This window comes from Haemaphysalis longicornis, unplaced genomic scaffold (genome assembly GCF_048455015.1).
Source record: "Haemaphysalis longicornis isolate Haplotype H1 unplaced genomic scaffold, Haemaphysalis longicornis Haplotype H1 scaffold_3, whole genome shotgun sequence".
Lineage (NCBI taxonomy): Eukaryota > Metazoa > Arthropoda > Arachnida > Ixodida > Ixodidae > Haemaphysalis > Haemaphysalis longicornis.
The window spans coordinates 7,976,317-7,992,843 of NW_027526335.1; the positions used below are offsets into that span (position 1 = coordinate 7,976,317).

General features: G+C 46.9%; 1 protein-coding gene across 1 annotated transcript in view; it reads left to right on the forward strand.

Annotated features, from left to right (window-relative positions):
* The window catches only part of LOC144173906 (low-density lipoprotein receptor-related protein 4-like), a 342,322-nt gene that overhangs the window by 220,664 nt on the left and 105,131 nt on the right, over window positions 1-16,527 (forward strand). The window contains exon 2 of the mRNA XM_077702231.1: window positions 2,770-2,913. Within this exon, the coding sequence (XP_077558357.1) occupies window positions 2,770-2,913 (144 nt within the window). The remainder of the gene's footprint in view (window positions 1-2,769; window positions 2,914-16,527) is intronic.

The window sequence follows — 16,527 nt, forward strand, 5'->3', positions numbered from 1 at the left end:
TATGAGTGATCTGAGGGTTCAAATTTCCAAGCAGTGAAACAAAGGTTTACGTTACGCCATTTCACCATGTTACATCAGGGTTACACCATGTTACACGTTACAGCAGGGTTACACCATGCATACCCACGTGTGGAATCACTTTGAGATGCAGCAAGCCAAGCACAGTTACTAACGTTGGAGATTATTGCAACGCTCATTAATAAATATGCATATCATTTAATCACCCTGTGTTTGTGCACGCGTCTGCCAAATTTGTTTTCCTACCGAAATGGGTTAAAATGAAAAATTGCATACCCGATTACGAGAGCAGGCTAGACATTCAACTCGTGTAAAATAAATTAAAGCTTCCTAGAACCTAATATGAGTGAGAGATCTGAGTTTATCATTGCTTTCATCAAAATTAATAGAAGCAGCCGCGGGCCTAATGCAACTCTTTGGAGACTACATCAATTATGCAGAATGTATCGGTCCTTTCAGCTTAATATTCCTTTGAATACAGATCTTTTATTTACTTTATCGGAGTTTGCACAAGTAGTGTTATGATAAATACGTCACAGCGACAAGCGAGAGGCATTCGCTTACTCTAATGAGTCATCAAAACCTAACAACGCCGATTACAATCAGCTGTAATGTGCAGCCAACATAAGGATTAGGATACCGTCTTAGTTTAGAAACTGCGGTGTGTAATAACAAAAACCTTGTTTGACTGTGAGATCCTGCATTTCTATGCAACACCGTGACTACCGCGAAATAAATGTATGCCATATCGCCATGCCGTTATCGCTCCCTTGTGTCCGTTGTCGTGCCCGTGGTGGCGAAAATAGTCGCGTGATTAGTGATTAGTTTGGTTCTATATATAAGGTGCCGTTTCGTTGAAATTGTTTCCAGTTTACTTACTAGGTGTTCGGGGTTGAAAAGTAGCTGACTTTACTTTCGAAACATTTCGTGTTTTATGAAAAAAATTTGAATTACAATAAATGAGTACCTCTTGTGATGCCCCTACCAACCCATCGAAAAAAAAATGCCGCGTATCTGCTGCTTTCGTTGCAAATGTCAACGAAATACAATAGTCGACTGGCGCTCCTGCTAAGGAAATGCCTCCCTTCTCTTTCCCGCTCACCTCTCATGCTGTTCCGGTTTTTGCTGTGCGTTGGTGCCCAGATCATCTGGAAAAGGCGCGGCTTTGCGGCGCTCAGAACGCGGCCGCAAAAGTTCATGTTTTCCATGCTACAAAAAATGCGCTCAAGTCTGGAGGGTGAGCTAACCGCGATGAAGAGCAGTTCCTTCAACGGTGGTCCACTCGGTATATCCGTGTGGTAAACAAGCAAGTAGAAGTGTCTCTTCTACCCTACTGATTGTTTTATTGATGGTGAAGTTTTGTCGTGAACTGTCGAGGTTGCGATCTACAGTGATCTCTCGGTGTAATAGTGGTTATAGTAGCTGAAAAACAAGGCACCCGTATGAACAAGGCACCCGTACGGGAGCCGAAACGTCTTTTTTGGATTTTAAACATTCTTGGTCGGTGCCAGTTTTTATTGTCATGGTTATAGTAGCGTGTATACTAGTGAACTGTGGAGAACTGTGGTGAGTGGTGTGATAGAGTTGCGAAGTGATACAAGCAGTGCGTATGGTTTCCTGCTTGAGAGACTTTTGAATATGTTTTATTTAGGGAGCCCTGAGTACTTAGCACAGCGGGCCTTCGTATCGGTTATTATTAAAGGGACCCTGCAACACTTGCCATCGACTACTAGCAATGCATTTTGGTATAAAGTCTATTGTTCCAGAAATCTCCTCCCGCGAGAATTATGGAAATCCGTTCACAATTAACGAAACTACGCGCGATGAGAAATCGCGCATAATCGTTCCCTCTCAACTCGACCGCGGACAACGCGACGAAAGCTGCGCGCTCTCTCCCGGAGAGGGAAGCGGCTCGCGGCGTTCTCTTCGGCGGCCTTCGATATATCACATGCCGGGTAGTTTTCTCCTTTTCTCCGCAACGCGGAGGGGCCTATTTCCGGTCTGGTGCCACAAAAAAGCAGGCATGGGTGCCTACTCGCAAGTGCGTGCTCGGACTGGTAGGGCGTTTTTGAAGCAATAAACGTTTGTAGTCGAGTGGTCCCGTTGAACGGGAAGTATTGAGCTCATCACTCAAGCTCCGCGCGCACTCAAAACACAAAAGAAACGTCAAAACTGTGCCTACAGGTTCAGGCATAGAAGAGGTTCGTACACAGCGATGACGACGACGGAAATGGGAGAATCTAGCCGCGAAGTTGACCAGTGACAGCCGATCGGGCAGCCATGGCCTATGTGACGTCCCTTAGGCCATGCCAGGGGTTGCATAATGAGGACAACTGAAGAGAGAGTGGTTGGTTTTTCCGCGTCTTTCACATCGATTTGCGCGCTCACCGCTTCACGTGCACGTGTAATATTTGGCTCAGGTATTCCTGGCAGTGTAATCTAAACGTCGCGCAGGTTTACTTGCACTGCTCAAAGAGTGTTGCAGGGTCCCTTTAAATTTTCTCTCACACAGACAGACCAAAATTTCTGCGTTTAAATAGCCCAAGAAAGACTACCGTCTTTACAAACTTTGAACTGTGTCGTCTCGGTGACTGACACTGTGACGTTCAACAGCAACACGAAACGAACGCTTTTTTTTTTTTTCTTACACGGGAAACACATTGCCCTTCGTAGGCGTCTGCGAAAATGTCGGCCCGTAGAGCGGAGGGCCCCCACCGGTCCTTCATCGCCTGCCCGCTGTTCCATGCGCAGGTCTCAGCATGTGCGACTGCGGTCCGGGCCAGTTCGCCTGCACGAGCTTCCCCGAGGACGGAACCAACTGCAGCTGCATCCCGGCGCGCTGGCACTGCGACTCGGACGACGACTGCGGCAACGGCAGCGACGAGCTCGGATGCGGTGCGTACGCCGGCCGCCCCCAGCGCCCCGTTAAATTTACGCTCCAGCTTGCGTTCCTCGTAGTGCAAGAAAGATGGCGGTTATATGCGAAGTGGAAGTCGCCGTCCTCAAGCGACAAAACGTGGGAGGGTTCCCCAACGGCGAACAGAAAGCAGACGTGATCTTTCCGAGAGCTGCACAAGGGTTGTGAGGTAAATTTAGGATCTACTACGTGGAAAGTATTCGTCTTCATGGATCGTTTGTTTATGTCGTTTAGAATAAAGCCAGCCTATACAGACTACGACGCATTGGTTTCATACTGAGCTTCTTTAAACTACAGCTAAGGAGCTTGTTATAGTTCACATGAGGGCAAAGAAAACGGCGCTTGAAAATGGTGAATTAACTTACAGTAAACCCTCGTAATACTAAACACAATTTATTCGACGTGTTTCGTGGCCCCCACCGCAGTAAATAAACAGCACGTTACTTGTGGTACTTCTAACGAAGTACCACTTACAGCGAAATCAATTTCCTGTTCCGAGGGCTTTAATATAACGAGCGTATGCGGTATGTCTAACCGGCTCAGCTTACTCAAGTTTTCACCGTTTTTAGGCTATTTTAGGTTCCAAGCCTGATGCAGTTTGTTTTAGAGTAAGTGCATTATAATGAGAATTGTTACTCCTTCTTGAAAAACCCATGTTGAATGTTACTACCTTTGCGGCTGTTGAACGCACGTGGAACAACATTTTTTTTATTTATTGTCATGCTGCTAGCCTGATTGCCAGGCTTTAAGCAGGAGTGGGGGAAAGCGGTACAAGAACATTCATCAAAATAACAGCAAAGAGAAAGACATATCGAGTGATTATACAACGGACAATACTCTAGAATATTGTCACGGAAAGAAGAAGAGAGCAATCTCCAATCTCCAGAGAAGAAGACGAAGACCCAGCTGGGCGGGCTCCCTCATGGCCGACATCGTGTAGTATAGTGTAAATACATCACTCGCATCTTCCATGGTTCATTTCCTGCGTCCTGCCGTCACGTACCAATATCGACATAGTTATACACGCACTTGTATGCGCGTAAGAGCTAGATAGACGACATGGTAATGACAAAGGCAAAAACAATGTAATAGGTGGGGTCACAACGTACTCGCTGCAAATTAAAACAACAGAGAAACAGTTCGCAACACTTTTACCGCAATACAAACTGTAAAAAACAATTATGGCAGTTCTTCTAGACACGCAGGTACAGAGTTGAAGACAACCGTGTGAAATGCTAAAGCATTCCAATCAGCTGCTGTGCGCGGGAAAAAGGACTGTTTGAAAGCATCTGTACGACATGAAAATTCCTTGACCTTTTTTGAGTGGTATGATCGGGTTGAGCGCCGTTGGATCAGTTTAATGTACTTAGTTTTGAGTATGCCGAGTTTATCCTAATATATGAGATAGAATAGCTTTAACCTATCCCGGTAACGTCGGGCCTTCAATTTTTCCAAGTTTGCTGACTGTAAAAGACTTGATGGAGATGTGCGTCAGTTATAGGAGTTAAACATAAACCTAACAGCTTTCCTCTGCACATTTTCTATCTTATCATTATTATATTGTGTGTAGGGATCCCAAACTGCTGCTGCATATTCCAACACAGGCCTGATATTTGTGTTGTATGGTAATAGCTTAACCTCGCACGTAGATTTTCCGAGGGTTCTTCTAACGTAAAGTTTTTTCATTGCCTTATTCACAATGTGTGTTATGTGTCGTTCCACCGGAAGTCAGAGGTAAAGACTACGCCTAAGTATTTGTATGTAGTACGGCCTTTATACATTGATTATTGACATGGTAGTGGAACATGAGCGGATGTTTTTTGCGAGTTACAGTCATTGCAACCGTTTTTTTTTCTAAATTTATTGTCATTTGCCACGTTAAGCACCATTCCTGTATTTAGTTTAAGGATGAAATTAAAGTAATTTGGTCACTGGAAGTTTTGATTTTATGGTACAATATGCAATCATCCGCAAATAGTTTTACTTGTACAGGTATATTGCAGGCTATATCATAGACAAATATTACAGAGAGAAGTGGTCCTAAAACTGAAACCTGGGGGATTCCAGACTCTACATCGGCCGGTTTGGAACTTGCTTCTTCAACGCACACCACTTGGCGCCTACATAACATGGCAACTCAGCCGGATAGTGGAGTGGCAAAGCCAAGGCATGACGCTTCAGCCAGGGAAACTGTTTCTCGTTTTTTCCTACGAAAGCATTCAGTCTCTTACCTATTTCTCGCTCAATCATTGATTCGCTCTTAAGCCACGCTTGCGTGTAGGACTTCACAATAGCGTGACCTCACATCGCCATTGATTTGCATCTACGTTTTCTCAATTGGTTGACCCACCGCCTTGGGTTTGTGGAGGAACGGTGTATTAGTTTTGCACTCGCGCCAACTTTTCCAGCAGCAATAAATTGAGCGTAGTGAGGTTCAGTATACCCTGTAGCTAACTAAAATGACGTTGCGACCTTTGGTTATGTACTTGTGCTTTGAATCAATCAATCAATTGATTGATTGATTGATTGATTGATTGATTGATTGATTGATTGATTGATTGATTGATTGATTGATTGATTGATTGATTGATTGATTGATTGATTGATTGATTGATTGATTGATTGATTGATTGATTGATTGATTGAATAAACTTTATTCAATACAGCAAGCGCGATGTTAGGGCGCCCGCCTGGTGAGTATTCTCAAGGTATCCTTTGGCTAAATAAGGTTGGCATGTATTAACCCGTGGTGATACTTAATAGATATTTGTCTCTTGCGCGTCACTCCAGCGTGACATGTTACGTCGTTTGTTCCCCAAGACGCAAAGACAAACACACATACGTTCGTAACCTCACACCGGAAGAGAACTCCTGAGACGAGGAAAACTCAAGCTCTCAATTCCGCTTACCAAAGTATGCAGCAACGCATTGGCCACCTAGGACAACATATTGGACGGCACTGGCCTCATAGCTTTGGCAATTTCCTAAATCACAGCGAGAAAATGCATAGCGCAGAGCTTTGAAACGTCACTAGGGGTTTAGTGCTCCTTTTTGGATCCCATTTCAGTGCAGATTCGCCGAGACACTTTCATTTACCTCATCATAAATGAAAAGATTCGTGCGGACTGTGATCTATTTATTCTGACCCGCTGCTTGAAAACTTTGTATTGGCTCTCTGTCCCCGGACTGACCACGTTTTACAGCTCGCAGTAAAACTTCTCGCTCCATAAAGCGCTCCAGCAAGCTCGCTCGCATTGCACCTGTGTAGAAGTAGCGCTGAAAATAAATGAAGCGCGACCGGGCGGTGTTAAATGGGAGCAGAGACGCAAAGTAGGCGCCGTTACGCAAGGCACGCACAAAAAGGAAAGCGCTGTGCAGGCCGGGACGTGATATAAGCCCCGGTCCTGGGCTTTTTCCTGGGAGAATGTCGCGTGTGGCAGTCGTTTAGGCCCGGGGTGATTTGTGAGTCGTAAAGCACTCTCTTAGAAAGTACGACCACGGGGCCCCGACTGTGTCTGCGACGCTGACCTCCACGGCTCATCGTTGCCATGGAAACTGTTCCCCACAAGCCAGTTGCATCAGGCTTCGAGCCCAGCGCAGACTCCCCGTGTGCATCACAAGTTGGGTACACCAACTGGATAATGGAATACAAAAAGGAGCGGTAGGCAACAAACAAGACACTAAACACGCGTTTGGGTTAATGCTAATTGCGTGGCACGGCGCGCCCCCTGGGGGTTAAATTGGACCTGACCTAACCAGCATCGATTTCATTTTTCTCTGCTCTGAATCGAGTTTGCTGGCGTTTCATTTCGATTGTAATTGCATTAGGTTTTCTCTTTAGCTCCGTGTGTGAATATTTATTGGCCATCGAACCTTCATGCCCAAATTACTGCTTGCACTTTTGATGACAGTCGCGGAAATGCTGAATATGACCGTCTCACGCTCTAATTAACGAAACGATAGTAACATGAGGAACGCCCATACTAAGTGCCTGTGTGTGATCTCCTCGACCCGAAAGAGACAAGAACCGTAATAACGCTGTAGCGTGCATTTATTCATGAGCCGCAATATTGGTTTGCGCTGTTCTCAAAAAGGATGTGTCTGGTTACCGAAGCTAACGTGATTAGGAAAGTGGAATGTGGTTCCAATTCGTGTAATCAATTTTCCTCTGATAGGACCGCGTCCGAAGCAGTTATCTTCGAATAAAGGGGCGCTTAGAGCGTTTACGAGAACTCCGAACAATTTGGCTGCAACTCCCCATCAGTTCTTGTAATGCGCTGATTGAAGGCTTCGTCCATTACTTAAAAGCTTGCGAAAACTAAACGCACGACTGAGGTCTTTTACGCTTCGACTGTAGGCGTGCATGACATTAAGAGAAAAAAGCGGAACGTCCTTCAAGGCCGGACAGTATCACTTCAAATGGTTTTGATGTGTTATGTATAACATTTTCACATCACAAACTACATTCCCAACAGGGTTGTTACGTATATAACAAGGCTAACGCATCACCTGTGCTACGTAAGAGGGAAATTAGCACAACGCGACAAGTTGGGCCACACTTTACTTGGCTAACGTGTACAAGCTGTATGGAAAAAATAAATGCCATCTACCGAAAAAAAAACACTGCTCTAGCACATGTTTCGGACACCGTTCGTCGCATTTCAAAATAATCTTATTTCGGCCTGCTCGGGGTTACGCGGTACTGATGAGAAAACTGCTTGAAGCGGCCTCACGTGCCCGTCGGTTTTGTTCTTGGCTTCTTTTTTTATTCCTGTTTCCTTTCTCGATTTGTGGAGGCGTGCTTTTCCGATAACACGTAGGGCTTTTTACCCGATTGAGCACGTCCTGCGTGACGGCCACCAATTTTCTTCCGAGCGGTTTCAGCTTCCGGCGGAGCTCAGCGAGTTCAATGATCGGCCTCTGCTGGTACAGATTATTGTCGCACGTTGGCCCCCAGCTGCCGTCATGGCAGTAGGCGAGGAACGCATCTTTTGTTGTCACGAACTCACAGTCCTACGAGAAGGATTGCAGACCTCTGTTAAAAGTCTGCGTCTCCCCCGCCTCCCTTAAGCTTATTCCCCTTCAGCCGAGAGCAGTGCCATCAACCGGGTTGACGTCGTGGATGACATTCCTTTCTTTTCTCCTGTTTTTTCATCTTCCACTCCTTAACGCGTTCTATACGAAAGACGAGCCTGACCACTGACGTGAGGGCAATGACCTGCCTCTCCACAGGGATCCTGCCGCACCTTTTTGTACTTCTTCTCAAAATCCCGAAATGCTTTCAAAATGTTTAGTCAACATGCGCATGCAGTGCATAGATAATGTGGCAACAAAGTACCACAGCCAATTACTGTTCTACGCCCCTCAGATAACATAAAACTTTGGTCGAAAGATTCTTTCTCTTTCCTAATCTGGGCATTGTATGCAGGCTTAAATGACGTAGCGATATCGTGCTTATTGGCCGGCCTCTTTTCAGTTGCAGCCGTAAATGCGTTCTATAGCCACTTTAGAGAAAATCACGACAACGGCGAACCAATAGCAGGGAGACGTATCTGCAGCGACAAACGAATCTCGGAGTGCCGCTCTCTGGTGGCATGACGGTAACCATGACTTTCACAGTGTTTTCGTGCACCAAAAAAGAACGAAAGCGCTTATCAGCGGTGTTGCCGGGTTGCTTTGATACTCTGGGCCATTATGTCAGTCAGGAGTTGTTAAATGAAGACTTCACTCGAGCTGCTGTTTTCCACGTCCCAATTGCTGCCTATACAGCCTTGCCAGAGATGTTCAACACATTAGGGCTAGGTTTAGTCATGGATGCTAAGATGTGGTTTATTAAAGATATGACTCGAGTTGGGGGGGGGGGGGGGGGGGGGAAGGAGAGCAGTGGTGCGGGGAATGTTAATGTTATCTTTACTTTCCCGCCATGTAGACAGGAGGACCTGCGTGGTGAGCCTTAATAATTCTGTCTAACATTGTATGGGCATCCCCAACCACCCAAATACCCGTACCTTGCCCCCCCCCCCCCCCCTCCCACTTTCCCCGGCGTATTGGTTGTGCGAGGTGAACAGCTCTCAGCTGGAGACAGAAAAGTCTCATCTCCCGGGCTAAAGCAGCAGCGCTCGCCCACGGCTTTCTAAACCATGAAGAGGTCGCTTACCTTTATTTCGTTTTATTTTATTTATTCGTCGTCTCAAACAAATGTTTCTTATTCAACAACAAAACCCAGCTAGCAAATCTAAGCGCCATGAATTCACTACAGCCTTGTTAAGTCTAGGTGTAAACAAACTTTGCCCAGGGTGAATGAGCAGAGCATGACGCGGCCCACGCGAAATGAGGACGTCGATAAACATAGACGCACAAAGGATTCTCGTACGAATCGCGCTCTCAGCACCTCGACTGCCGCTGACGCCTGGCATGGGTTAGAGGCTTTTGTGGGAGCCTGAAGATCCTACTAGGCGTCCTAAGGAGCTGCCTCAGTCATCCCGCTTCGCAAACAGAGCCCATATCTTGCCTCGCTGTCAGCGTGTCACTGACCTTACTGTCATTCAACTGCACTGCTGGCGGAGGGAGCGAGTGAATGAATGTGCGAAGTCTTAGCAAGGCTGGTAGCAATCGTGGTTTGGTCTGGTCCCGTACATGTACATTGACTGCTGCTGAACTTCGCAGCTTTTTTGTACTGGTCGTGTTGCAAAATTACATTTTAAATATGCCCTGCTCCTCGGATGCCAATCAACCGCATTCTGGTGGAACAGCTTCAACACGCCCAGTGAATAATAAGACAGTAAATTAAAGAATAAATCGCAATGCGGTCACGCGACGCTGTGTGACATTGCAGTGGTCCAATGGGGGGAAGGGGGGGGGGGGTTGATTCTACCACCGACGGTAAGTTGCAATTTTCTGGCAGGGTTACGACCGCCAATTAGTTGCGATTATGGAGCCCTCTGATTTTCCTATTGCCGATGAGTTGCGATTTTGCCAGCAACATTAAGTTGCAACCCAGGTTTGACCCCACATGCATGGAGATGCTTCCGAGATTGAGCAGTTTCCCGAGCACGCACCCACCGCTCGGCGCTCGCAGAGCGCGTCTTCTTGCTTGAGTAACGTAATGGATTAGCCTAGTATTCCATACTTGGTAGAGTTTAACGCGGAAGTATACAGGGACGACGTGTCTCGTCTTGTGTCTAGCTCTATTCGGTGACTCTACCAAGTCTTGCTTCGGCATCAGCCAACCGAATTGGTTCAGGCTCTAAATTAAGGGTCACCTTTAAGGGTCAGCGAGAGCACGCCCTCCCCTCCCCCTTCCGACGAAAACGGGCGAGGGTGAAAAAAAGAAAGCGCGAGGAGCTGCCGCCAAGGAGTGTCACGCCAGTGAGCACCTGCGGCCGCGGTCGAGTGCACCCCGAAGAAGGTGCTCGAGCGAGGAAATGGGAAAGGGCACGCTATAGTCACACTGTCTATATCACGGCGAACGATACGGCTTGCAGCTTTAACATTAAAGGGACTCTACAACACTCCCGATAAACGCTTTCACTCCTTCCTTCGCGTCAGGGAGCATTGTGAAAGCTATAGTTATCGCCAGCACGGCGCGGCAATGCGTGATTTGCTCGCCGCAGCAGATCCGCCTTCCGTTTCTGCTTTGCTTTTCTGGCTTTCTTTTAAAAAGGTGGCCATCGAATACATTTATTGCTGCAACTGAAAGAAAGCCGGCCAATGGCCACTACACCGCTGTAATGACGTAATTCCAGCGGTCGAAGAAAGCCAAGGCCGGGAAAGAGAGAAACTTTTCTTGATCAAGCTCCTGAGTTATCTGTTGGGCATATAGCAGTAATTCTGGGCTGAGCTACTTTGCGACCTCCTATTCGAAGTACCCGGGTGTTGGTTGAAAGCTTGTTTGTGTTTTGAGCTTGTTGAAAGTACGGGGCGTGTTTGTTCAACTACGTTCTGAAAGCATTTAGGATTTAGAAAAAGTTAAGAAAAGTCTTGCCGGGTCGCGTGTTTCTAAACGCTTCGCTGCACAGAGCACCCACGTGACATGTGTGGTGTCACTGCACCCGCTATTCTTTTGAACGCCTGCTAAAAGACGCCCACCGTTCGGGCTCTGTGGCCTTGATGTAGAGCACTGACTACTGGCGCTGACGTCTGGGGTTCGAGCCCCACCAAGTCTCTCTTACTTTTTTTTTCTCATTGCTTAACGTTTTTTATAAATTTAATTTCATTTCTAAACTGAAATTTACGCGTTGTTTTTGTTAATAACAGTGATTTGGCATGTTTTAGGTCGCTTTAGGTTTGGGGCGCAGCCCATGACGACGTTTAATTACCGTTCTGCATCGCGCGAACAGACATGTCACGTGGTTTCGCTGTGCAGCGAAACGTTTAGAAATACGCTGCCGGGTCCCTTTAACTATCCGACATGTTTGAGGTATTTTCCAAACGTATGAAGTAGGATCCGGTTAACCGCAGCAAGACAAAGCCGGTACTCACAGTTGGGCAATGAGGTTAATGTCGTAGCGTTTGCTCCAGTTCTGACGGCACGTCACCCCAAAATACACTCTTAAAAAAAAGGTCGTGGCACTTACTAACAGAACACTAACCAGTTACTTGTCACAGTATCCACTGGGTACTTAGTGGTTTTACTGGCTAACCGGGCATAACCTAGTAAAAAATTACGCGTGACAATGTGGATCGGCTGAGCTCGCAGCACGACATAGACACACGCACATATCACACTTAGAGAACAAATAAATCCAGCAAGAAAGCCAACGGGATGAACGAGGAGAGCGAGTATAACCTAATTGCCTGAGAAATACGTCTTCTCTTTCTGCTTTAGCAGCCAGCAGCAGAAAGTCCTCTGATAGAGTCAGCGGGCTTGTCTCAAAAATCAGATATGTTAGCGATAATTTTAGAATTATGCATTCTAATGTCAGCATATCGTCACCTATCCACAGGCATGTGAACGAACATTTAATTTGTGACATCGCAGCCAAGAAAGACGACGACGAACGAGGGCTACCCGGAACGCATCATCATCAGTGTTTTTTGCTCTGGCAGCTCGAGTGCTTCTCGGTCAAGAGCGTTCTTCTCCGCCGCTTCTTCTATTAGCTTCTTCTAAGTAAAGCTTACAAACACCCCCAAATGCGCATTTGCTGTACGCGGAAATATACAAGTCAGCCCGTGGATTTGCAAAAACTTTTTAAACGCTATTTGGAGTGAGAAATGTGCTCCAGTTATCATGTTAAACAATTCATAGAATTTTGTTGCTATCAGTGAATGTTAGTATCAAACCAGCAGCAGTTACTAAGTGCACTGTCTAGACTAGTAATGGTTCCACACTTAGTGGCAGGACCTATGTACCGTTCTGGGGGTAGTAAAGTTCGTAAGTAGTTAGTAAATACAACCCGTTACTACCTTTGTACTAGCATTTTTGTTAAGAGTGTATTCTCTTGTCGCCATTTGTGCAATCTTTTTACAGCGAAGCTGTCTTGAGCTAGGTTCTGACAACAATAGCGTGCGTCTATCTATCGGGTCGCGTCGACGACGAGCCGCGCGCACGCGCTCGCTCCATAGCTATAGCGTAAAACATTCCATAGCTCTCAGTTTAATATACCGTATTTACTCGATTCTAAGCACCCCTGTTTTCTCACTATCGCGATATGCCCCGAACTGGGGGGGTGCTTAGATTCGAAAAACTTAAATTGCGCCCCCTCCCCTCCCCCTCCACACACACACCACTTTTTTCGCAGTCGTATCTCGAGGAGACTGGCACAAAGAACAATGTTTTATTTGGCAAACATTCAAAAGAAAAATAGGTACAGCCAGTGAACCCACCGCTTACGTCGGATCGCATTCCCCCTCACTACCAGTTGTGCCCGTTGTGCAGCTTGAGCCGCCGCTGTCAGTGCCGCCAGCAGGTCGTCTCCTGTTCCGTTAAACTGGTTTGTAATCGAAAACTTTATAAATGACTCGGCCTCAACGTCAAATGGGCCCGCTCCCACTTGCCTGAGATTCACCTTGCGATGGTTGCTTAGAAAAGAGTGTGCTCATATTCGCATGTAAACTCTTTTTCCAGAGTTCTTTCCCGAAAGTAAGGGAAAATGCTTAGAATCGGGAGGTGCTTAGAATCGCGAAAATGCGGTAGGTATCTTAAAAATATATACCAAGATTAGTCGCTAAGACGGCTCTATCATTGCGGCGCGGTTCATTTACTTGTCATTATTAGTGAGCTCGCCGTAAAGTTCTAAACGTTATAGAATTCCCGTCTGCTGTAAATACATGGCGTCTACGGAGGGAGCATCGTTGCAGAAAAGTTACACATAACTCTTGTTTTATCCGAACTATCCCGAAAAAAAATATACAAGAATTAATTTAGAATTAATTCTAAGGAAGTTACGTGCGTGTGTCCTTATTCGGTTAATATAGTAACTGAGCCCACATAACCCAATATAGTTATTCACCCATGAATCTTCGCCTCTCCTACGTCTTTACAATAGAGGAAAAGCTCTATATTTTTTCTAATTCGAGAGTAATCATCACTGAGCACCGTGAGAGGCACTGCTAGAGAATCTTCTGCCTAGCCCTCTCGCATTTCACTGGGGAACACTTGGACTAAGGGTCAGACAGGTGAGAAAAGTTGAAAATAAAAGTTCGCAGTGTGTGAGGTGACCGAAGTGCCGCTGTGCCATTTGTTGAAGCGCTTATCCTCATGCTGGAAGGCATTCCTCGTACATGGTTTTCAATCAGCATGTTTATGGTACACGGCGATGGACAAAGAAAATGCGAACACGAAGATATCAACCGGTACACACAAATAGCGTGATTTCTTTCCATGTAAGTAAAATTGTCGCGTGGCTTTATAACAGTAACCTCTGGCCGGCCATTATTTCATCTCCCCTATCCATATTCTTTGATTTGGCATGTTCTGGTTCATATTTTCGTGTACACATTTCATTTGCTGATGATTGCACACATCTGCACAATTGACGCGAGGCGCGTTTTCGGTGCCAAGCTTATGGCACAGTGAGATAAGTACAGGTGCCATCAGAAGTAATTGGAGCACGGGAGCTGTGGCCGAACCGCATAGGAGCGCCATGTGGCTGCAGCGGCGGTAAACTAAAGGAGCCGAACACGCATGCGTGCCTGCCGACGCCGATAGCCCCTCTATACTTCTCAACCCACTACTTCTAATGCGGATTGCAGCGTTTTTCGCAGCATACTGGTCTCGAAATCGTCACATCAGATCCCCGCGATTGCGACGCTTCTCCAGCAGCTCGCGTGCGCTGAAAGTGTGTGAGCGACGCTGCCAGATACCGCCTCTGCTATCAGCGCCATGGCTGAGACCAGTATGCTGCGAATAATGCTCGAAGCCGCGTTAAAATAAGTGGGTTGAGAAGTATAGATTGGCTATCACCGTCGACATGCGCGCATGCACGTTATGCCCCTTTCGTTTATCGCCGCTAAAGCTACACGGCGCTCCTATGCGGTTTGGCCACAGCTCCCGTGCTCCAATTACCTCTGACGTCACCTGTACCTTGAAGAGCGGAACGATATGGCTTGCTGGCAGACGCGCCAGGGCAGTTTTAATGCTATCTACTCTAACAATTGCGTGGATCGAAAGCGAATGTAAAGATACGACGACAGTGCTGAGCTGTGTCGGATGGTGCGTTTCGACTGTAGAAAGCAAGTCGAGACGATCAAATAAGACAAGACAAGGCGCTGACCGGCGTTCTAATAATACATGGTCTGATCGCTTGTGAATAATTAGCTCGCACGCGAAACACAAAATTTAGAAAAACGGTGGAAGAAAATAACCCACCTGGTTGCTAGTGAGCGCCTCATTTTGTTTCAGTTTCTCACTCCGTCCTGAGAAATTTCGTTTTACCGTCCAGGACGTAAAAAAACTCATACGACAGTTGCGCTCGACCGCAAGCTTATCCCAGAAGAAGGCGCAGCTATGCCCCTTCGGTCATGGCCGCACAACCCGTGAACATGCCCCTGACAACTTTTATTTGACTTCGTTTCATTGCCTCGACTGACGAACGCTACACTCCCCTTTTGAGCGTGATGGGTGATTGTACGAAGATATCGTGTTGCTATCAATTACAACACGTCCAAGGTGAGCCCGCCTACAGCTAAATCTGAATAAGGAAGTTAGAAAGACGTACGTTGCAGCCCCAACACAGGGGAATCAGACATTCCGCTGACGGTGCACTGCATATTCATGTGGGCTTCCTTGAGAACCCTGCTACCTAATGCCGCTTTACGCATTTCCCCTGCCACCTTGTTCTAGGGTTGGCATCGCGGAATGGGTATTCGCCTGCAACAACAACAAAAACTGGCTCCAATCCACGCTTTGAAGGTGGTTGGAAAGCAAAGCTGTAAACGACACCCACAACAATTTCCCATGCGAGGTCACTTGAATTCACACACGTGGCTCTACAAAGAGTGAAACCAGAGATTCTGCCAGAGATTCCGTTACCTGGAATTCGTCGGGGCGGCGTCCCGAACGCAGCAGCGTCGGCCATGGCCTGGCTAGAGCGGCGGACGCCGCCGCTGTAGCCCGCCCGTGCGTCGGCAGAAAGAAAACGGAGAGGGGCGTCTTTCGAAGTGTAACACAGCGGAACCTAGCCATCCTGATGTGCTAGCTCTGGGCTACGCCATTGCGCGACACAAGCGCAGACACCGAAACAATTCGGCAGGTGAGCTTAGGGGTTCCTATTTATACCGATTTAAACTAGTTAGTTTAGTCAATTTGAGAATTGCGAGAAAGCTGAGGGAACTTTTATAATCTCTATTTATCCGAACCAGTTGCTCTATTCGCCTTTTGTAATACCTCTTAAAACACAACCGAAGCGGTATTCAATTTAGAAAACGGAGTCCCATTCATGGCAAGCAGTGCGCAAAAGGTGGCGTTTCTCTAGCGGCCAGATATCTATAAGTGGCCTCTACAATTTGTTTTCTCGCCCTGCAAACCAATTCTTAACGTATTTTTGCCGTACGAGCACTTAATTCCATCGGGTCGGGGTTACCCAGGAATTGCTGTCGAACAAATTAATCAAGCCGTGCGAAGGAAGCGCGCGATTGGCGCGAAGCTGCGCCAAAGCAGGCCAAAACAACCGTCGCTACAGCAGACTACAAAGCCGTCGAAATTGTACCGCCGACGCGCCCGCCTGGTGAGCAGGCTGCGGCGCGCGGGGAACGCTGGGTACTAGCGCCCATTTGCCGCGCCATCTACACTGTGCTCCGTGAGTGAAAAGCGGCTTCCCCATCCTCAGCCGCGTTAGGAGTTTCTTGACGCGCACGCCACGAAGAAACCGTTGGCTGGTGGAGGTAGAAAGCTTTGCTTTAAAAAGATCAGTGAGGCAGTTCGACTTAAAATAAATAGCATCCATACGACATATTTCGACGCACTTTTTTACTAGTGAAATGACGAAATCCCCTCATTCGAATTTGCCTTTATTCGAAGTGCTGATCGTCCCACTGCCATGCACTAAAGCAAATCATCTCCGCCTTTAGCGAAGTATTGCATACTGCGAAGCCAGCTTCCTGTGCCAAGGAATTTGTTCTGAGGAGGATCTACTGTACCTTTCTTTCGCTTA